Genomic DNA, 25578 nt, shown 5'->3' on the forward strand with positions numbered 1-25578 from the left:
ATCGAATTAATACACCTATGAAAGAATTATATAATATAGAATAATATAAGTTTTGAATAATACATTAATAAAGGATATTTTCTGAAAAATTAGCAATGTTATAATTATATGATATAAATTATAAAAATATAATTAAAATATTCCAATTTTATTAGAATTTTTGTTTTATGTTACTTAAGTTCGCGTAATCACGTGTAAAAAATGCGTATAATTAATATCTTCTTTATGTAGTGTATCAATTAAAAAAATATATATACATTAAGGGGGCGCATATAACTGAATATTAAATTATTACGTGTAGTGTAGAAATAAATATGTATATGAATGTACAATTAATATATTAATTATATTATAAAATTTTTGCATGCATGAATTAGTTTATCCTTTTATAATAGTATAATAAATATATGTAATAAACTGTATCATGAAATTTACAATACTACTAAGAAATAAATCAATTAAGAAATAAAATTTTTGTAGAACATTTTTAATTGATTTTTATTATTTTTTTAAAAAAATATTGCCGTGGAAAATATATTGCTAATATTATTACTATCCTAATCGTTTAGAAAATTAATATTATAATAATAAAAAAGAGTTTTAATAAAATATGAACACTTAATATTATATGGCGATTTAGTGTAAATAGATTAAATATTAATGTGAATATATATTAGCACAAATTCAGTTATGATATAGGTGTATACAAGGGATAAACTAAATACATTAAAAAAAGAAGAAATGGTTCATAAATGCTTCCTTTATTATATAAAAACACAAAGGATTCAGGTGGTAGTTTTAAAAATCCAATTATCGTATAATTGAATAATAGAATTTTTAAGGAATACTGAATAAAATTTTTTTTCCATGAAATTATAATTCCATTTATAGTTGGAATAAAAATATAATTATGCTAAATTCTGTGATATTATTTTTTTAATTTAAAAATTCTTTTTAAAATTATTAATATTCTATTCTTTTTTAATAAACTATGTTCTTTTAGAAAAAATTATTATGATATTTTTTTATATGTTCAAAATAATTTATAGCTCTTATAGTAATTCTTTAACTGACGGTTAATGTGTTAAAAACGATAAATTAATGAAATGTCAAGATATATAATCTTATTGCTTCTACATATATATTTTATGTAAAAATCTTTGCTCAATTAAATTAAGTTTTTATTGTATTTTCTTTTTTAACATATGCTATATATATTATATGATTATAAAACAATAAAGAAAATTATAAATTCCTTATAAAATATTCATCAGAGAAATCATTGAAAGAAAGGATGAATCATTTTATTGATAATTTTTATCATTTTATTATATTAGTTAAGTAAAAATGTTGTATGTAACATTTATTTTAAAATCTGTTTCATTTGAAATATTCTCGGTTTTATTGTTATTGCATCAAATCTATGTTTATCAATTTTAATATTAAAATTTTTTTTTGTATGTATAAATATAAATACTAATTTACTTATATGAATAAATAGTGATTCTACAAATCTATTAATTTACTATTAAGTAATAATAAAATATATACAATTATACTTGATTTATAACATTATTTATTTTTTGATAGAGAAATAAATTATTAACAATGTTTGTATATTTTATTATATAAATATTTTAGTAAAATATGTAATAAAATAAAAAATTCGTTTCTAAGAATATATATAATTTATCATTATAATGATGCTCTTTTATTATGGAATATATTATAATTTGTATATAGGTTATTTTTTTTTTTTTAAATACAATATTTTTCATTTATTTTTATTATTAATAACATTCAGTTATTATAAGTTCAAAATATAACGAAATATAATTTACATATATTAGAACTACGTATAGAAAACAATAATAAATATTAATAATTAATGTTTTAATACATATTAGCATATATATCTATATTTTGTAGTTTTTATATTTTTAATATATCGTATATTTCGAATTATTGTAATATATTTTTTTTTATTTCAAAATAAGTTAATAAAATATTATTTAATTACTGTACTATTAAATAATAAACTTATATATTTTAAACATATATAAAGGAATTTAAATCATTCTATTTTAAATAAATTTAGTTTTTTATAAATAACAGTAACATAAATATTTCATAATAAATATTTAGTGTTATCTTTCTTCGTTTATATTGTATTATGCAATATAATTTTATTTATGGTACTATTTTTTTTATGAAATAATTAAAAATAATAATAAAAGAAATTTTTTATTAAATTTATTAACCTTTATCTTTGGAAAAATATTATATTATTGTTAATTATTTTTTTACTGAATATACCATGATATTAGGAAAATATATTAAGGACCAAAAAATTAAATTATTTTTCTTTACTAAAATTTTTACCTTTAATTTTTTAATGTGGATATTCCTTTTTACTAGTTATGCAGTATGATAATTTTATGTACATTTATATAATTCTTATTTTATTTTTTTTTATCATTATTAATACTTTTTTTATTATATTAAATTATTTATTCTTTTAAATAATGTATTTATGTTGTTATATAGAGTAAAATAAATAAAACTTTGGATGGGATATACAATGTTGATAGCAAATTAGTTGAAAGAGCTTACCGATTATTAGGAAAACATAAACAGAAAAAACGTTCAAATACTGTATGGATAAAAGAAGAGCTTCCAAATAATGAAGCGTTCGAGAAAAAAGATATATCTAATCATGATGATGTGGCTATAAGGAAAAAGAAACAATTGAATGAAAGTTCATTAGATAAATCAAAACTCTATACAGAAGTTATAGATTATGATAGTGGAATGTTCGATGGGAAGCATTATCATTATGAAAAAAAATGGATTAACAAAAAGGATTATGATAATATACTTAAAAGAAAAAGGAGAATTAACTTTATGACTTTAAGTAAAATGAAATATAAGGGATATGGTTTAGTGGTTGCCTTGTTTTTTTTTTTAATTTTTTTCGGAATAGGATCTCCTATAGTGGAATTTTCAGGGGTCAGGAGAACTATTGGAAAGAGCTTGTCCAATGCCACATGGTGGTTACCTATGAAAGACTTTGAAAATACGTTAGTATCATTGCTTTCAGATGTAATATTTGATAATATTTTTATAATATCATATGTGGTATCTATCGTTATGTTAGCAATCGTGATTGTAATACTCGTCCCTAGGATCTTAAGAAATAATGAAAAATACAAAAAAATTAAGTTGACGAAAGAATAAAAAGCTAATAAAAAATTTGTATAATTTTGTAAGGAATTTATCAATATAAAATCATATATTTAATATCGTTAGCGATACATTATTAATAAGCATAACTATTACTCTAATTTTATATATATACATATGTATATCTTATCTTTTTGAAATAAGACATTAAAAAATTGTTATTTTATTTTTTTTTGGTTAATTTTAATGTTTTAATGTTTTCGATTTTGCACTTTTAAAGTATTATTTAAGCTTAAATATATTTGGAATAATATATATGGGTATTTATATAGATTACAATGAATAATATTGTTGTGATTTAAGATACAAATATGATAATAAAGTTCAAATAATTTTGATGAAGCGTGAAATTTTCATTTTAAGATAAAAGTGCATGTTTCAACGTTTTATATTTTTCAAGTTTAAAATTATTATTTGATGAAAATTTTTTAACAAAACCATTATTAGTTTTAATTTAAAAATGAATGTGTCTTTTTTTATATATGGAAAAACAAAAAGAATGTGTTTCGTTGTATTTATATATATATATATATATATATACTTTTCTTACGTAAAAAAAAAACTGATATATATTTTAAAAAATAACTTTTTTGAAAATTGTGTTACAGAATATATTTATTGTAAAAATTTTTTAAGAGGATGTTTAGTTTATTTAAATAGTGTATAACGGAATGTATTATAGTATAATATAATACTATCCCTGTTATATACAAGTTATTTATAATTATTTTGTAATTTTAATTTTTCACGTATTCACAATTAAGTGAAGAGTTAAAACCTTTTATTACTTTATTGTTATATCTAATTGTAGCGATAATTAAATTATGTAAATTTACTCAAATATATATTATCATGATATTTTATATATAAATATTCTATATGTTTTATATATGTCCCATGAAAATGAATGATCAAAATAATGAATTAATTTAAAACAGTTCTTTTTATATAGTAAACTGAAAGTCTTTTTTTTTTTTTTTGAATTTTTACATAATAGTAATTTAGAAATACACATCTTGTGTTTGTAAAAATAAAAATTTTCATTAATATAATTTAAATAAGACTATACACTTCTACAATCAAGTAATCATCTGTAAATAAATAATTATATATTTATTTTATTTATTATGTTTTCTTATATATATAATGATTAAAGTGTTAGTAATATTTTAAAATTCATAAATATATATAGTATATATAATTAATAATTGTTTTATATTTATAACTATTTTTTAAATAAAATAAAAGTTAAAAAAAAAAGAAAAATTCATTATTTGTAGATAATTTGTAAATGCAGATTTAATGTTTAGGGATATGGTTAAATTCATTGTTAAAAAAATTTAGGATATATTAGCATAATTATAAATTTTAGTATGTATTATATGTTGGAGGATTGTTATTTTTGTTTATACCATATAATATAAATTAATGAAAGAATGGCTATTTTTGTAATTATAATTAATTAATTGCTGATTTAATTTTATTTTATAAAAATTTCTTAAATATGTATGATAAAATAAAATGATTAGAAAAAAGGATATTTATTTATATTCTTGCCATTATTATCGGTGTATATTACTGGACCAGGATTATTTTGGTATTAATATGTTTTATTTATTTATTTATTTATTTATTTATTTATTAATTTTTTTTTCTTTTAATTAATTATTTTTTAGTGGAGTAATTTGATTATACAAATTGGTATAAATTTAATATGAATTCTTTTAAAACACTAAAATTAATATATAATTTATAATAGTATTATAATAATCTCCTGTTACTATGTGTGATAAGGTGTAAGGGATAATAATATAGGAATACAAATATATCTGATTTTGTAGGATTAGTAAATAATATATTTTATTTAATTTATATTTTTCGCATAAAAGTTATAAAATAATATATCATTTTGGGTATTATTTATTCATAAATCATTAATAAACATATTCCCATTCTGTCCATAAAATTTTCATGAAAAATATTTTTAAGTCAATGATTTTCCAAAGTTACATAATATTTTATATATTGTTTTTCTCGTATATTGACTATATAAATTTATATTATAAGTTATTTTAATTTAGATATTTTTTAAAATTATCATAATTATTAAATAAATTTTTTTACGAAATTTACTTTTAGCTTTATATTTTTTTTTATTATTTATATTTTTACGGATAATATAAATTTATATTTATATTTCGAGAAATGAAAACAAAGAGAAATAACTGATTCTTTAAATTTAAATAATATACTATTAGAGTTGATAAATAAAATGTATTTATTTAAAATATATAATAATTATAATGTTCGATTTATAATTCGAAATAGCGACATATAATGGTTAATTTGATATTTGTTTACTTATAATAAAAACATATTGTGGGTGTATTAATTTTAAAAATGTTACTTATAAAATAATATTGTATGGATATTCCGTATAGCTTTAGTATAGTTCACATGTTATATTATAATTTGTGTAATAAAAATCAATATAATATTTTACGATTTTAATTATGAAAAAAGATTTCAAAAGTATATAAAGTAAAATAAAACTATATTAATTGTTAGAAAACCGGAAAAATTTAATAGGAATATGCCTAATATATGCTAACGTACCTATTTGCCTTACATGTACATTTTATCATGAATATAAAATAAAAATATTAAACACAATAGAATTATTTATATTTTAATTTTTAAACGTATTAAAAACAAAAATTTAAAATTGTCCTATTAAATAACTAATAATATATATATATTTTATTCATATTGAATGTTATAATATTCTAGGTAATTACTATCTTTTCTGTAAAGAATATTCATGCCTATAGAGGAGTTTTAGTGTATGATGCAAAATATTGATAGGAAATTATTAGATGTATATTAGTATAATTTTAATTTTTAGTAAATTTATGTAGAATATTATTATTAGCGAAAAATAAAATATATAAGAAGTAAATTAAATGATTCCTACTTTCATGGTATCATCAGTGAAGTTAAGTAAGTTTTAATTTAATTTAATTTTATTTTATAAATATTATTTAAAAGTATATAATAAAATAAATTGATATAAAAACAAAAAGGAATTATTATTAATTATAGATTTAATTAAACACATCATTAATTCAAGATTACTACATTATCAACATATTTTATATGCGTATCACGCCTTTTTGTTTAATTATAATTATTTAAAATATATATGTTTAATTAAAGAAAAAAAATGACTTGTGAGTTTAAAAACATCTCATTCTCCAATAACGATATAAATTAAACTTTACAAAAAATAATAATTTTTAAAATTATTATACAGAAATAAAAAGTAATTTATTATTTTCCTTTAAAAAATATATTTTTTCATATATTAGGTAGTATATAATAATTGTGATTTTTAAATATATTGTAGACTATAAAGGAAAGCACATGTTACCATTAGTAAAAAAGGAAAATTCAAAAAATATATATAATTTGTATTTATTAGTACTTTTCTTTCATTTTTGTAAATACTAGTATTTTTTTTATCAATAACAACTACATTTTTTGAAATATAATACTCATAAAATTACAATAATTTGTAGGAAATATAAAAATAGCAATTATTCTAGAAATTCCTAGAACAATAACATATATCTATATTTTATATATTGCATATTGTACATAAATTCATTATTTCCAAATAATTACAAATTACGAAAAAAAATTTAATTACTCTAATATGTAATGAAATTATACGTTATGCATATATATGAATGAATTGAAATTGTATCATTTTACTTAAAGTTAATTTTTTATAAAAAATATTAATTATAAAATTTTGTAGCATACTTCTTTATTATTTTTTTGACTTATAAACGTATGCTATATATGTTAATTTTTTAATAAAAAAAATTTAAAAAAATAGAAGAGGTATTTTTTTATTGTTATAAGTATATAGCTTTTGGTTAATTTTTTCTTTATTGCATAAATTACAATATTATATATGTACAACATGGAACAAAGAATTAAGTTTATATTTTTTATTAAAATTTCTGTGTTTATCCTTTCATATTGGATATGTCAATTTTACAGTGTTATGGTATGATAATACGTTTTGAAGGAATTTGTAGTATTCATATTTTTGTTGTTTATTTTCATTAATTATTTTTTTTTTGTATGGGAATATTTATCCATTTTATATAAGAAAAATTTATATTTTTTTTTAGAACAATTTTAACAAATTTTTGGATGAGGAGTATTATTTTTGTAGAAAATTAAATACAAGAATTTATCGATTATTAGGAAATTATAAAAAGTACATTTATTCATATATTGGAGATTTAGAATTAAACATACCTTATAACACAAAGAAAAAGAACGAAAAATTATTTACAATAGATAATGAAAAATTGGACAAAGAAAAAAGAGAAACATTACATAGATGCTTATTATATAAGGAAAAATTAATTAAGAGACTTATGAAAAATAAATGTACCATGTTACATAAATCATATAACCATTATGAAAAAAAAATAATGAATGGACTTGATGATAAATATTTTTTTAAAAAAATGATGTTAAATAATGATAAGGATTACAAAAAATTAAAAAGTAGAAAATATGGATTAAGACTTTTTTTACTTTCAGTATTTTTCGTAGTCGTATTAATGATACCTATATTAGATTCATCCATTGGTAATTTATTGATCATTTTATTTACGTTATTCGAAAATGGCACAACAGCTGATTTGGGGGCTGAGAAATCCGGTCCTGCAGGCCATGCGAATTCTTCGTGGCTCTCTTATTTTATAGAAAATCCTTCTGTACAATACAAAATCCAAAGTATTCTAATGTATTGTGTACCTATCTTAATATTGGCTATTATACTTATATTGGGAATATTTTATTATTATAAAAATGTTATAAAACATAAAAAAATTAAGTTCTTTGAAGCGTTCAGTGAATGGTAAGGAATATGTATATTTCTGTAATGAACGCTTTAACGTTATTTACTACTTGTAGTATATTTAATGACATTTTAAATATAAGAATAATTGATTAGATATTATGTATAAACGCATATGTACGTAGTCATATTTATATGTAAAAATAAAAAAAATATGTTTTTATATTTTTTGTAAATTTGAATGTTTGAAAGTTTTTTAATTTGTAGTTTAATGTATTCTTTCATATGAATTTATTGTTATAGCCTAATATATATATTTCCGTTTATATGAATTTTTCAACGAAAAATATATATTTATACGTTAAAATTAATATAAATTATTGCTACAAAGGTTTTTTTATTGATTTCATTTATTATTTTACATTTTAACTATAAATAATTCTTCCTTATATTTTTTGTCATTTTCTAGTATAAAATTATAATTTTTTCAGATTAAAAGGAAAACAAATTTATATTTTTATATTAACAATTAGAGTGCATTCTTTAGTATATAATGAAAGGCAGTAATAATATTTGTTGCAGTGATATATATATTTTATTTTTGGAATTTTAAAATAGCATTTTAAATTTCATCTTTTTTGCTTTGTTGTTAATTTAGTTTATTCGCTGGAAAAATAATATTTAAAGAAAAAGAAATAAAATAAAATTTAGGATTTTTACAGTAATTTTTGCAAATATAATAATATTATAATTTATATTATCTTATATAAAGAAGATATGTAAAAGCAATGATTAAACAGACTCTTGTTGCTATAAGTATTATTATAGAAAAGAATATTTATTTATTTGTATTCATTCTTTAATACATCTTTGTAAAATCTTTTCGGTGTCAGTGTATTTTTGTAGAAGACCAAACAAAAGTAATGTATAAGCTACAAAATTGTTAATACAAATGTTAGGAAATAATATATTTCGATAGATCATATTGCTACACTTCCTTAGTTATAATTTACATATAATAATTTGCGTATTAATCTCATAAGTAAATTTATATTATTTAAAATTTTTTTTATATTATGGTAAATGTGTGAAAAATTCATATATAATTTTACTTTGTACTTTTTTTTTTTTTTAATGTGTTAACATTTTTCCAAATATATATATGTAAGAGTAAAGAGAAAACATTTAGAAGATTAATTTTAAAAAATTACTTTTAGAATTAGTGATAAAAATTAAATTTAATTAAGAATCAAATTTTTTAAAAATACAAAACAAAAACAAAAAATAAGATTCTATTTACTTTTTAAGTGTATATATTTTTTCATAGATTAAATAGTATGTTATAAATTGTACTTTCTATATATATTGTAAATTATGATCTAAAGTAACAGTTTTTGTGACAACTAAAAATTGTATTATATTTCACAAAAAAAAAAGTTATACAAGTTATTGTTTACTTCATTAATTATTGCGATTATTGTATAGTTATAATAATTAATATTTTGCAAAAAAAAATCTCGTTTTTTCAAAGTGTGAAATCTTAACAATTAGAATAAACAATAAGAAAACATCATTATAATTAGAGATTACTGTCATTTTATATAAAATATTGTAATATATCTATATTCTATACGTTTTATGCTGTAAATTAAATGAGTATTACGAAATATTAATATATCATACATATTTTTTTTTCTTTGAAAAGTTTATATAAAAAAACTTGTAATTACTCGACTATATTAAATAATTAACTTATATGTTTTTAATATTTATGAATGAACTAAAATTATAGTATTTAATTTAAGGTAATTATTTTATTCATAACGTAAATATTAAAAATTTATAATATATATTTAAAGGTTTATCATTTTGATACGCATTTTAAAATACATTTTAGGTATATACATATATATTGTTATCTTTCTATGAAGAAATAATAAACCAAAATTGAAAAAATATTTGTAGTAGGATTTGTCATTGAATGTATAATACGTTATTATAAATATAATTCTTTCTGAATATATTATGACTTTAGAAGCCTTAATGATGGAACAAAAAATTAGGTTGTTCTTATTTATTAAAATATCATTTTTTACACTTTTAGGCTGGATATGTCACTTTTACAGTGATATGGTATGATAGTATTATTTATATTCTAAATGCGTATTTTTATTTATTCTTTTTTTTAGGAAAGCATATTTTTGCATTTAAATAAAAAATATTTACTTTTCTGTTTTATTTTTTAGTGCTCTTTAAATAAAAATTTGGTTGAAAAATGCAATCTTTGTAGAAAATTAAATACAAGAAATTATCGATTATTAGAAAAATCTAAAAAGGATAAGGATTTATGTGTTGAAAATTTTAAAGAAATGCCAAATAATGAATTAAAAGAAAAAAAATGTATATCTAATAATAAAAAAGGAACAAATGAAAAACACAATCACTCATGTAGAAGTTCATTATATATTGATAAATACGGTGAAAATGTTAAGAAAAATAAATGTGTTATAACTAAAACAAAAAAATATTCCAATTTCGAAGAAAAAATATTTAAAGAACTTGATTATAGAGATTACCTTAAAAACGTCAAGATGATTAAAGATAAGGAATATGGAAAATTAGTACATACAAAACGCCGAATACGAATTGCCTTGCTTTTGTTATTGTTTTTGGTATTGATACTACCCGTATTAGATCTTTCATTAGAGAAACTTGCAGATGGTGGTTTGCTGGGCTTATTAGGATTGTTATACCCAACTAAAGCTGTAGCTGATCCTCCAGGAAGTATGATTGTTCATGGAATAGATGGACTTTTGATTAAATTGTTCAACATTGGAGATTGGGGTCCATCAAAAGCTATACCTAAATTAAACTTTTTGTTTTATTGCATACCTTTCCTTATATTTGTTGTCATATTTATATTAGGGATGGTTTACTACTATAAAAAAGTTATAAAATACGAAAATATTAAGTTCAGAAAAAGATTAAATAAGAAGTAATATGTTTACTTCTGTAATGATTAATTTAATATATATAGTTTTATCTTTAGTGTAATACTTATCTACGATTACAATAACTATTTATATTTTATAAATACAACTATATATGCCAGTATTTTTATCGAGAAGTAGTAAAAAATTATGTTCTTAGTTCTTTTGATAATTTGAATTTTTCACTGTTTAAATATTATTAAATTTATATTTTAAGGAATGACTTCAGCTTAACTAAATAATTTGTTTATATATATACATCTTTCTGTTAAAATAAGTTACATGAATAATATATATATATGTATAAACATACGTTAATATTAATATATAATTGAATTATTCATGTAATTTCATTGGAGTATGTTAATTTATAATTCACTAAAATGTTTTTCTGTATGTTTTTTATCTGATTTTAATGTAAAATGATTATTTGTTTAGATTATGAAGAAAATGTATTATTATTGTTATGTTAACAATAAATGTGTCTTTTTTGAAAGCATTATATATATATATAAATAATTATTGTTACAGTAGTACGTATGTATATTTTTTTTACCAAAACAAAATGTTAATAATTATTCTATAAAATATATTTTGTACGAAATATTTTATAAAAGGTACTAATTATATAAATACTTTTAACTAAATTTTTTATGCAGTCTAATTGTGAAATTATAAATATATAATGAAATAATGTACTTCATAAATAAGGATTATTTATAACTGCTTAAAAACCATGTGATTCTAAATCATTATAATTAAGTGAAGTTTTTGAACCAACCGTTATATTATTCTTTTATCTTATTATAATGCTTACTCAGAGATTCGTAAATTACTAGAATATTTATTATGTTGAAAATTTATATATAGGTAATCTATATATTTTATTTATTTTTTATATCATTAAAAAATTAAATTAATGAAAATAACTAATATATTATTAGCATATAATTTATTGTACCGTTTTCTAAATATCTTTTATATGGGATTAGATAATGGAAAGCTTATACATCATTTCTTAATAGGAGCCACGCTATTATTTTCGTATTCCCCTAATAATTACATTAAATATAATGAATACTTTAATTCTTGGATTTTGACATAATTATTAAATTTAAAACAGTGAATGACTTATTTTATTAATAATTTATATTATCTGTTTTGTTTTTTTATACAAGTTTTTTCTAATTTTTTTATTATGTTTTTTTGGATGTATTACTTTATAACCTCATTATAATTGTAGTTGGGCACTTACTTTATTATCTACTATGCAAAGATATTATCTAATACGCATTATGAGAATTATTTAAGTGTTATTATGAATTCATCTATATTTAATATTTAATTTTTTATTAATTTTTATAAATATACTAAATTTTTATATTTACTCATAATATATATTCAATAAACTAGCTAAATTATAACTATATTGAGGTGTTTTCCTTAGGATGCTTTAATTTTTGTTTATTTTATAATGTACCTATTGAGAAAATTGTTATAATAATATATAAATATATTTTAACTGTAACTAATATTTGATAAATATTTATTGAAATATTTACGGATGTCTATTATTGCCTACACATTTCCTGTATAGTATTGAAAGTTAAATATCTTAAGGATATCCTAGAAAATGAATAACTAATAAAATTTATCCTCTATGTTTATATATATATATATATATACATATACAAATTATTTTATTTTAAGATAGCTAATAATTACAATATGCGAGATTTATTATTCTGATTAAATTGTGTAAAAATATATATAAAACGTCTAATGAGGAACTCAAAATTGCATAATATGTAATAAAATAAGATAAAAAAAATATTTTTTTGATGCAGGATTAGAATAAATATATGAACATATTCACTTTAGGGTTTTATATCTTTCACTTGTAATTGTATTTTATTTGTTTATCCGTTCAACTAATAAAAAGAATGTGCACATAATTTTATATGCACTTTCAATGAATTATCTAATGGAAATTTAACCGTAAATATTGCATATGATTATTCTAAAAATATTAATGTATACACGAAAGATGTTTATTTAAACCCATAATATATGTAAAAATGAGGAAGGAACTGATTTATGGGGTAAATGAGTTACTTTAATAAATTAACATAAATTCATTAATATAATTTTTAAATGAAACACTTTTTCATATTAAAGTAATGAATTCATTTCATTATTCACTAATTATTTATTTTTCTAATAAAAACGTTTAATTCATTAAAAAAATTCTCTTGCGTGTTCATTTATTCCTTTATACCGTGATTTGTAAATAGTGAATTGATAATATAACCATGAAATTTTGTTTGCGTAATATATAAAACTATAATTGTAAGAATTATCTATTGTGATGTTTACTAGTAATTGAAAGGATAAGTTAACTATGAAAATAATTTTGTTTATATTTTAATAATTTTTAAAGATTAAGGCCACATTGAAATTTCATTAATATACAATTTATGTTTCATATTAAATATTCCATTACATCTAAAATGTATATATATATATATATATATGTATATATCTTTTATATTTTTTAAAATTATATATTATCAATAATCTATCACGTATCTTATAAAAAATATTATATTTTTTCATATGTAAATATAACTGTTATTATACATGTTATCTAAAAATATATTGTAACTTGTTTCATGTTATGTATAACTAAATATATGAACATAAACTAAATTCAAACTTAAACTTTAGATATTAAAAATGGATAATGATTTCTTTCAATATCTTATTTTTCAACAAAAAAGATCACCAGTAATAATATATCATATATGATAAAAACATATATAGATTTTCATAGATACATTAAATTTGGTAATGCTATAAAGGTATCGCCTTATTGATATAATGTATTACACTTTAGTATATGAAATATATAATTTTATAATTAAGGATACGTATGTCTTTTTAAATGTATTTCAAAAATATAACAATGATCAAACAAAAAAAGAAAATATTCTTATAATGTTTTAATCAAACTTACTTCCATTTAAAAGATACAAGAAAATATGTAGAAAATTTTTTAACTTGAATAATAATTTGGTGAATATAATTTATTGAATAAAAAATTCCTAAATTAATAAATAAAATTAAGTGGGTATTGTAAATAATATTATGTATATAATAATAATTATATGATAATAAATTTTTAAAAGTATTATTTACAAAATTCAAATAACGCTTATTCTGTGAGAAAAAATAAATAATCATATATATTAATTTAGGGAAAACATATAACTCTCAAAATAACTAAAATATTTCATTAAAATTAGGTTTTTTTCATTGTAATATTATTAGTTATTTCTTTAAGATTTCATAAACAACAAAAATAATCCTAACACAATAATTAAATCCTCTGTTTAAATATAATGTAAATGAAAATTATGTTATAAAATCCTTTAAAAAAATATATATTATTTTTTTTTAGTCATGGTGAAATTAAGCATTAAAAATTTACTTTTTTATTTATTCAAAGCAGTATTATTTAGAAATCATGAATTTATATACATTCATAATTTGTTATAAATAAATTGTAAAAATGTGAACAAAATAAAACAGTATATTTATAGAGCAGAAACAAAATAATTATGAATAAATAACATAAGTAATAAAAAAAAAGATATAATATATTTCTTTTATGTTATTCATAATAATGAATGAAAAGAAAAATCATATATATATATGTATAACTTTTAATAATTTTTTCATATGTAATATTTTTATTATAACATGATAATCGCTTTATGCTTAAGTTACGACATTTTATATATTAAAATTTTTAAAATTTATTATATCAATAACTTATATCCAGAATGATAAGAAAATATTTGTTAATATTTTTTTATGTTATTGATATAATAAATTACATTGTATTTCATTTACCATTAGAAATAAGAGAAACCATAGGAAATATTATAGAACAAATATATAATTGTGCTACATAATAGTATTATTTTTTAGAATTGCTTTAGCATATATGAAAAATTAAATAGATTTTAAGAATATATTTTCCAAATTTAATATATAGAATTGAGTTATATTAATTACTTTTAGTGATATTGGAAATATGTTCACTATGGTAGGTATAAAAATATTATTTTATTTATCAATTTAAGAAGTTAACATTTTTCAGTTTTTCTTAAGAAAAGATTTACTAAAAATAATAATCTTCTTTGTTTAATTATATGTAATTGCAGATATAGCAAAAGTTATACTATGGAAATTATGTCATGTAAAAAAAAATAAAATCTTGACTTACAAGTTAAAAAAGAAACATTAGCTGAAGGAAATAATTTTTAATATCATTTTATAGTATATATATATAATAATTGTATTATAAATAATATAAATATATCATAAGCAATATTTTCTATCAGATTATAAGCCTTTTATTTTTTATGTTATATTAGTGGTTTTTGTTAGAATTATCTATCATTTACTTATTTTTAAATTTTGTAATATATATTTTTTTGTAAAGATTGTTACACTTATATGCGTTATTGTTCATCCAACAAAAGAACAAAGGATATTTCTTTTGTTGAAATAATTTAGTTTTTTTGTTTGAATATTCATTTAAATATTAACAAAATTTCATAATTGTATTATGTATCTATAATTAGCCTTATGCAAACAATTAAAAGTACAAAATTGCCTAAAAAATGTATATCATTATGCATTATAATTTTTAACTTAGCATATTTCGCATGAAATTTTATCTTAAAGTAAATGTGATAATAATGATTCAATATGTATATAAAATGAAATTGTTCCATACTTTATTTCTTTTTTTTTATTATATACTGTTAAATTGTATTAAGTTAAATTTGTTTCTGTTTTATTAAAAAAATTAATGTAATAAAAATTAAATAATTTCATTTTATACAATGAAATATATTAGGTGTTATTTTCCCATAAAAATATATTAACGGACATAAATATTTATAAAAAAAAAAAATTCTTCATTTTAAAATATATTGTCATTTTTTATATAGAAAAATTTTTATATGTATAGTTTTAATTAATTCAGATTGTATATATCTAGTAATGTTAAAAGAAAATTATAAAAATGGATGAAGAAGTTTATGTATGTTTTCAATATTCATAGAAAAAAAATAATTTATAGTATTTTATTTAAATATCATTCTTCATAAATAAAAATATGAGTAAATTTATTCTTTATAAAAAATAATTAAGGATTTATATAATTCATTTTATTTATACAATTTTCAGAATGAAATTTTGGCAGCGATACCTTCAAATAAGATATACGAAGAATTTAAGTCTGAGGTCGATGAGGAAAATAATGAAATAAGTTGTGATATATTTAATTCAATAAAAAGCAAGTACAAAGATAAGTGTGTTAAACTTTGTAAAAATGTTGCAAGAAACTTTAAATATTTATATGAAAGAGGTAAACCAGAAAACTATGATTACCGTTGTTCGCATTATAAATTCTGGGTATATAAAGAAATAGAGAAAATGTTTGAAAAAAATTCAGCGGGTGATGATGTTAAAGATGTTATAACTCAATTTCTTAATCTGCAAACTTCTCTTACTGGAACTTATGGGTTATATAATTGTAATTATATATTTTTAAAAAAAAATTTAGAAGAATTGGATAATAAAAATAAAGAAAAATATTTGTATGAGTATTTTACGAATTACGATAGTATTAAAAGTAAGGATATATGCATCAAAGTTGACGTGAAAAAATACAAAAAATATATTAATTTTATTAGTTCTCTATATAAAAATAAGAAAGAGAACTGTTGTTGGAATGAAAAGTCAGTTTGTCCGCATTATTTTCTGAAATGTGGTGAAGAGTTTAATCCAAGTAAATTATTATCTGTATTAGAGTCCGACAATGGTGATAGTTGTAATAGATTAGAAAGTTTTAAAGAAACTATAAGTATTAAAAAAAAACTAGATTCTAATATTTTAGAACGAGCTTTTTTGAATTCAATTCTTCTTACTGATTGTCCTATTAATAATAATAGTACTATTTTACGATGTGGCTTCATCCGAGCATCTTCTGTGAGATCTAGCAGCGGAAATGCAGTTGAAAACAATGAACAGAGAACGAATGCAGTAAGTTCATCTTCAGGAATTCGCATGATAAAAGCTAATGCGGATTCATCAAAAGTTCTAAGTGAAAGAATTATAAAGCAATTTGCTACTAGTGTTTCAGAAGAAAAACATAAAATGTCATCTGTTGAAAATCCAGGTAATGAATTTAGATGGAATTTTGCAAAAGGGACACTGAATTGTCCACCTAAGAGACCAGAAGAGGATAAATATGGAATGTGTGAATATATTGAAGAATTGGTTGAAGATGGTTTTTTTGAAAAAACAGAAGATTCTAAGGGTTACAAATATAAGAGAGGCCCGTTATGGAACCACAAATACTTAGTAAATGTAGCTAGAAATAAAAGACAAGAAAAATTAAGGAAAAGTACTCCATTAAAATTAAATTATTCAGGACGTTTACAAGCTATAATCCATAATAAAGGAGAGGTATCTTATGCTTCAAAGTCAAAAGGAAAAGCAGTTCCAGAAAAGGATATAGAATATAATGTATTACGGAACACTTTTTCCCGTATTTCCATTGTAGGTGCTTTGGTATTGGGAATAATTTTTGTCTTTTTCCTTTATTTTAAAGTAAATAATAAGTTTCATTTTTTATTATAAATATATTATAAGTTTTTATTAATAAAAAATTTATTTTTAAATGTTTTAATTTTAATATTATAATATTATGTTGGTTTTACACATTTGATTTGTTTATTAGTTTACTCCCTTTGGGTCATATGTAGGTAAAATTAAAAAAAGGAAAAAAAGATATAGAACTAATTTAGCTCAATTAAATAGGCAAAGAATACCAAGGAGATTCATAAAACGTACTTATAGAAATTCTGACAGGAGGAGATTTAGTGTAGTAAATATAGAATAAAGAACTTTATTCCATTAGTATTATGTAGATTATCAAATTATTTATTTAAAGATATTAAAAAACTTAGCAAAGTGAGATAAATATATATTTTTATTTAATAGCCATATTTAAAAAAAGCAAACAAAAAGGAGATATAGTTAAAATATATTATTTTTTATTTTTAACTTTTTATATTTCTTTGTATGAATTTCTTTGTATACGTCTTAGTAATATTGTTAATTGCATTTTTTTATGGTAATAATTTTTTTTTTTAAATTACTATAACTTTGGAACACTATATTATTATATCTTATACCTAAAAAAATATATTTGATTTTGACATTTGGTTATAATTAAAGGCTCAATACACCATACGTTGCAGTAATATATTGGTAGGATAGTTTTATTTATTTTAATTTTATTCATGATATAGTATAATGTGTTTATTTAGTGATATGTTAAAGCTTCATATATAAGAAATATATTATGTTAAATTTAATATAAAAATAAATCTGAATTCATAGATATAATGAATTAATTTAGAAAAAATTAATTGAGAAATAAAATAGTAGATTTATGAACTTCTCAAAATGTAATCTTGATATTACTAAAAATATAATAATTCCAAGATTAGTTCATTTTTATAAAAAGATAACAATATAAAATTAAAATTAATGATTATGTTATCCTTGTACAAATGTTTTAAATTTCATATAATATTCATATATTCTTATTTTATCTTATTTTATCCTATTTTTTTGGATAAAATAAAATTGCTCCGGGCGAACACTGCTTTTGTGTATGTAAGATGAAGTTAATGAATAATAGGAACTCTATGCCATATAACACTTTTACTAAATATATACTTAAAGTTAAATACTAAAGCTGTTAATTAATGGTTTTATTAATATACATCATTTATTGGTGGAATATACTATAAATATAAATTGCAAAGTGAATTAAAAAAAGTTCATTATTGAAAATATTATAAGAATTATTTGTATCAAAAAAAAAAAAAAAAAACAGTAGGACATATTTAGAATTATATATAGAAATTAAATTTTGTTCTTAAAAAATTATATATTTTACTGTTTTTAGGTAACATAATTATAGATAAATTTTTAAATGTTGTTCTATCAGAAATTATTATATAAATGAATTTTTATTATTTAAACAAACAATATTAAAAAAAAATTTAACTTTATAATAATAAAAAATTTATATATAACATAAAAAGAAAGCGCTTATAAAAAAATTTAATGAAAAAATTTAAAAGATATAATATGTATTCAATTTAGTATCAAATTCATGAAAAAAATAAAATTTTGTTTGTCAATGATATATATAAAAATTTTCACACATTTAATTAACTAATATAAATCATGTAATTTTGTTAATATATATATTGCGTATATATTTTTAAGTATTTTAAAATGAATAATTAAATTTCATTACTTTATTACACAATTTTTTAATATTTTTTTTTTTGTCTTTTGTAAATTTTAATTTAATAATTTATTATATTTTATATAATATGTTTTTTATAAAATTTGTTTATTAAATTATTCTTAGTTAGAATACAATACTACACGATTTATGAATCATTTTAAATGAGATTTTTTAACTATAGTTCATAATAATGTTCCTCGTGATTATATTTATTATCTGCATTAAAATTTGTAAATATGTACAATATATTTTATACTTGAAAAAAATATGTATACATATTATATGAAATGTATTTATGAATAAAAAAAATTTTTTTATAATTAATAAAAAAAAATATTTAGTAGTTTATTTTTGTTTCCTAATTCACTTGTTATATAGTTAAGAATTGATAAATAAATTATGCATTCTAATTAAAAGTTAAATTTCAATGTATGGGGAATGAAAATATGAAAAAACAAAAATAACACTACATTACTGCAATTGACAGTCATATATAAATTATATTTTTTTTGCAAAATCATATATATAAAGTGTTACAATAATTTGTATTTTTCTATTGTAATTTAAACTTTATATTAAAGATTATCTACAAGTACTATAATTATTAAGGAAATGTATGTTTTTAATTTTGATACATAATTAATAATTCACATATATAAAAATTCTAAATATTTCATTTTACTTCCTAGTATGATTTATTATTATAATATTTTATCTAAAAAAAAGAATTGATATTTTTAATATATTAAAAACATGTTAATATAAATAGGAAAAAGATACATCAAGAATATATCTATTTATAAGATAGTGAATGTTAAATATATAAAATGTATGGGGATTAATATTTTATGTTTTTCATATAATTGAATGTAACTGAATTATTTTAGAAATATTTATATTAACTTTATACCTCGCTAATATTACTTATTTTATAACATTCATTATAGTAATTATATTTTAATTATAGAAATTTTTATATAGTTTTTCTTATAAAAAATGCTATTGTTGTTTCATTAAAGAACTATTTATTTAGTTATTTATTTTCATATAATTATAAAATTTTTAGAGTAAAATAATATTAAATGGCCATGTATTAAAAAAAATTTACTTAATTTCATTTATATATAATAAAAGTTACTCTCATGTAGAGATATATATACTACATTACAAAACATAAAAAAATACAATTATAATTTGTTTTTTATAAGAATATTAAACTTTAAAATAACATATTAATGATGATATATCACGGTTTTTGTTTGTTATTATATTAATATTTTTCAATATATATATTTTATTAAAATAAAAAAAGTTTTATTTAAAAATATTTATCTAGTAATAAATGTATATTTTATGAATAATTAAAATTATAACTTTCATAAGTTGTATTACTAAAATTAAAAAACATCCTTAGTTTACCTATAAAAGTGCATATTTTTTCACATATCACATATCATGCGACAAGTTAGATTTTTATAAATATATTATATAATATAGAATATTTCAAATATCTACACTTTAAATAATGTAATTATTTAAGTGATATAAAAAAAAGCGTTGTAAAATATATTTTTTTTTCCAGCATCATTATTATTATGATATAGTTATAATATTTTATCATCAGAAAGCATTTTTTCCATAATTTAATATTGAAAATAACGGAATTATTAATAAAAAAAATCAATAAAATTGTTCATTTTTTTTTAATATAAAGAATATAATATCTATATTTCATATAATATACATGCTCTATGAACGCAATATATAATCATATTAAGAAACCGTATATATATATTTTTTTTAATTGTAATAAATTTAAAATTATGTAATTGCTTTATTATATTAAATTAGATATTTATGAAAAAAGTAAAATTATATTATTTTCATTAATGTTAGTTTCTTGTGAATACCCTTTATATATAAATAACATAATTCATTTTTAAAGATATTCTACATCAGTGTTTTAAAATGAATTATAGATATAACTATTTTATTTAATTCACATAAAAATGTAGAATATTTTACAAAATAAATAAAGCATACTTTATCATTAAATGTACATTATATAATTGTTAATTTTTACATATTAAATACGTTTAAATTTTAAGGATCTATATAATGGAACAAAAATTAAGTTACCGCTTTTTAATAGGATTTGTTCGTTTATAGTTTTAACTTGGATATATCATTTTAATTGTGATATGGTTTGACGATTTTATTTAGATATATTTATATAATTCATTTTATTTTATTTTATTTTTTTATTAATACTTGATTCACTGTAAAACTATTTATTCTATTGATAATTGAATATTTGTTTTTTTAGATTACCTTTAATAAATATTTGGATAGAAAAAACAATATTGATGAAACATTAGGTAAAAGGACTTGTCGATTATTAGCAATATATAAGCATGAAAAGGATACAAATATTACATGGCTAAAAAAAGATATACAATCTATAGATAAATACGCAAAACAGTGTACTCCTAATAATTCTACATTAAAAAAAGGAAAAATTAAAGAAACAAATCAATGCACATTAAATAATGCAGTAGGCTATAAACATACAAGAAAAAGTAAATCTGATTTATACAATAGAGAACATTCCTATTTTGAAAAAAGAGTGTTAGACAAAATATACTATAAAAATAAAGTTAGGAATTTTATGAATTATGATTTTATGTTTTTAAACAATGATATAAAAGTAAACAAATGTGTTATATGTGCTGCTACTAGCTGCTTTTTAATAATTGGAATAATAGGAGCTGCTTTATTACTATTTTACCTTGATAAGCTAGCATATGATTTTACATTAAATTGGATTAATGGAATGTATATATTATGTTTGATATTCGTGCTTATAGCTATTATAATAATGATTTGTCTCCACAAAGAAATTGTAAAGTATAAAAAGATAAAACATATAAAGAGTAAATTGCATAATACGGAATATCCTACTCTCTGAGAAGTAGTCTTTTATAATAATAAGTTTCTACAAATTCCTAAGTGTTTTTCCTCAATAGCAAACATATTTATCATTGATTAATTTTGATAAATACAAATGTATGTATCTTGTAAATTAGATCTACAACAGTATAAATGTACGATTTTGTTTATCTTTGTTAATTTAAATGTTTTAATAATTGTCTATACAGATTTTAAAGAATTTCTCGGATTAACACAATATTATGGTTGATATATGTACTCCTATATTACATATAATTATTTTGAAAATTATATGAACGAACCTTAAAATTAATATATATAAAGGCACAATTTATAAGGTTTTATTTATACACTGTTCCAGTTTATTTTTAGTTACCTTGAAATTTTTTTTTTTATTTTTTATATTGTCCTAAATCCATAATATATTATTTTATGCATAAATAAATAAAGTCTTATTCATTTAAAATTAAAAATGAATGCGTCTTGTTCTGTATTTTGTGAATAGAGTTGAATATATAATATTATATATATAAATATATATATACTTAATAAAAACTTAATATTTATTTTATATGTTTTATGAAAGATATGTATAAAATGTAGTTGTGAAAAACATCCTAATATATGTTTACTGTTTTTTTGTAATAAATAAATACGATGTTATAAATATGTAATAAAATTATGACAATTTTAAATATGTAATAATTATAATAGTGTACTAAGTACAGTATTCTAGGTACTTAGAATGAAATGAAAAGTTAAAAATATATATAATCTTTTTTATTCAGCTTATGTTTGATTTTATAAATGTATGATGTTTCGTTTACACAGAAAATAATTCTATATTTATATTTTGAATGATAATTACTATAAATTGTATTATTTGTATATATTATTGTTCTCTGAAAAAAAAAAACTATTCATAAAAATTTTATTTCATTATTTGGTTACTATAATTTTTATTTTAAAATTTTAGTATTACGTTATAAATTAATTTCTAAAATACAAAAAATTGCTTGGATGAACTATAGATATATACGGTTATGAATGTTGCTTATAATTATATGCCATTGTAGATTATTTTTTTATCTTTATAGGTTTAACATGAAGTATTTGGATTATTTAGATGGTTCTTATTTTTATAATATATTTTAAGGAATTAATACTTGTAAAACTGTTCATAGGGTAAAGGACGCAAATATAAAAATATCTAAATAAGATATATTTATATTGTGCTAATATTTTATAGATATATATAATGATTATAAAGCATATATACCAAAAACATTATATAATACATTAACAATTATGCATTTTCAAATTATTAAAAAGAAATATTTCTTCAAGTAAGTTGTTACATTTTTATGAATGATAGAATACCTTGTGGTGGGAAACATATGTTAACTCAGATAAGTGTATTAAATTATATATTATTCACTTAAGTTATTATAATACATATAATTAGGTATATTCAAGGAATATGAAGCTTTTAGAATAAATTATTAAAATCGTATAACAACTATATTATAGCCTAATAAATGAAAAAAATTAGAGTTAAACAAGAGGAAGGACAAGGAAATACTCATTTTAATCAGAAATGTAACAATATTATCAATATATTTAGTATTATTTATTTTGTGCTATATTAATAAAAATTCTGTTTGAATTATTAATGGATATAAAAAATTGTATTATATATATTAATAAAAATTAGTATAATATAAATATTGCAAATATGTAAGCTTATTTTTTTTTTATGAGTGTTATTTTATGCATTTTTTCTCTTATAACCTCGTATAAAAGAAATCAAAAAATTGGAGGTAATTTAGATCCACATATAATAATATTTAAACCTCGATCAGGATAGACAACATAAAACAAAAGAGTTATTCGAATTATTTAGGATCACATTTTTTATGATACTTCCAATAGAATTATAAGGAGTAATAGTAATTTATTTTTTACCGCTTGTATGATGTAACTGGAGTGTCAAAAGCAACGAATTTATTACTATAAATTGGATATATATTTAAAACGGAAGCATTTTATATATAAATTATAAATAGGTAAAATACAAAAATCATATATAGAATATATGCAGTATAAGGTAATAAATGAAACACAATTTCATAATTTAATATATTAATGAAAAATATAAATGAGGATAATTAAGAAAACATATAAAAAAAAAAAAAAGGAAATTAAATTTTGTATATTGTTCACATTTGCATAATACTTGTTATTTAATAGAGTAAATAATGAAAATGTTTATATAAACAAAAATGGAGTATTGTGTATAATGTATAGCACTAATCTAATTATTGCGGTAATAAAATAAATGCTTATGTACATAGTAACGGATGATGTACTGGTGCTATTAATATATATATGCATGTAACTGTTGAAAAGTACATACTAACATATGCTATGGTATTAGAACAGATATGCCTAATATAATATAAACTGTATAATATAAGAGGTAGGAAAATTTAGTAAATTAGATGACTGGATTAAAAATATTATAATAACTTAAATGGTTTAACATATAAAGTAATTCGTGAACAATACGCAATATTCTATATGAGTTTATTAATTTTACAATTTTAAAAAATTTTTCTTACAATATTTTAGATGGATTATGTACAAAATTTTATTACACAAATACTATTTGTAATAAATATATATATATTTAAGTATAATAATTATACTATAATTTTTTTTTTTTTTTAGTAATTTATTAATTTTGAAAAGGTACATAAGTCATTGAATAATGTTATTATTTATTGAATGAATAAATCTATTTTTTATTAATATATATATCTATTTTTATTTTTTAAATATACAATATTCAATAACATAATATTTTTATATATATTTTTTTTCTTCATGTAACTACGTATTATGATTTTAGCAAAAAATTAATGATAATTTATTAATAATTATAACCGCAATACAAGATATTAAATATATATTTATTTTATTAATAATATATATAAGTATACATAAACATTTTTTAAAATATGCTTATGTTTTAATAATGCATATAGATGTAAAATATGTGAATTCAATATATTTTTTTAATATATGGGGCTAATTTTTTCATT

General features: G+C 18.4%; 5 protein-coding genes across 5 annotated transcripts; all 5 read left to right on the forward strand.

The window, feature by feature from the left end:
- Positions 1-2317: 2317 nt before the first annotated feature.
- Positions 2318-3237, forward strand: PmUG01_06026300 (fam-m protein; the record flags this gene model as incomplete). Its single annotated transcript, XM_029003832.1, has 2 exons — positions 2318-2425; positions 2548-3237. The coding sequence occupies 2 exons, from the start codon at positions 2318-2320 to the stop codon at positions 3235-3237; spliced, it is 798 nt and encodes a 265-aa protein (XP_028859912.1).
- A 3994-nt stretch (positions 3238-7231) lies between these two features.
- PmUG01_06026400 (Plasmodium exported protein, unknown function) lies at positions 7232-8189 on the forward strand (the record flags this gene model as incomplete). The annotated part of the gene is made up of 2 exons (XM_029003834.1): positions 7232-7318; positions 7446-8189. The coding sequence occupies 2 exons, from the start codon at positions 7232-7234 to the stop codon at positions 8187-8189; spliced, it is 831 nt and encodes a 276-aa protein (XP_028859913.1).
- A 1979-nt stretch (positions 8190-10168) lies between these two features.
- On the forward strand, positions 10169-11124 carry PmUG01_06026500 (fam-l protein; the record flags this gene model as incomplete). The annotated part of the gene is made up of 2 exons (XM_029003835.1): positions 10169-10258; positions 10372-11124. 2 exons carry the CDS (start codon positions 10169-10171, stop codon positions 11122-11124), a joined length of 843 nt encoding a protein of 280 aa, XP_028859914.1.
- A 5089-nt stretch (positions 11125-16213) lies between these two features.
- PmUG01_06026600 (PIR protein) lies at positions 16214-18097 on the forward strand (the record flags this gene model as incomplete). The annotated part of the gene is made up of 3 exons (XM_029003836.1): positions 16214-16231; positions 16378-17805; positions 17936-18097. 3 exons carry the CDS (start codon positions 16214-16216, stop codon positions 18095-18097), a joined length of 1608 nt encoding a protein of 535 aa, XP_028859915.1.
- A 3546-nt stretch (positions 18098-21643) lies between these two features.
- On the forward strand, positions 21644-22493 carry PmUG01_06026700 (Plasmodium exported protein, unknown function; the record flags this gene model as incomplete). The annotated part of the gene is made up of 2 exons (XM_029003837.1): positions 21644-21682; positions 21852-22493. The coding sequence occupies 2 exons, from the start codon at positions 21644-21646 to the stop codon at positions 22491-22493; spliced, it is 681 nt and encodes a 226-aa protein (XP_028859916.1).
- Positions 22494-25578: the final 3085 nt, after the last annotated feature.

The sequence above is a fragment of the Plasmodium malariae genome (assembly GCF_900090045.1).
Source record: "Plasmodium malariae genome assembly, chromosome: 6".
NCBI classification, from domain to species: Eukaryota; Apicomplexa; class Aconoidasida; order Haemosporida; family Plasmodiidae; genus Plasmodium; species Plasmodium malariae.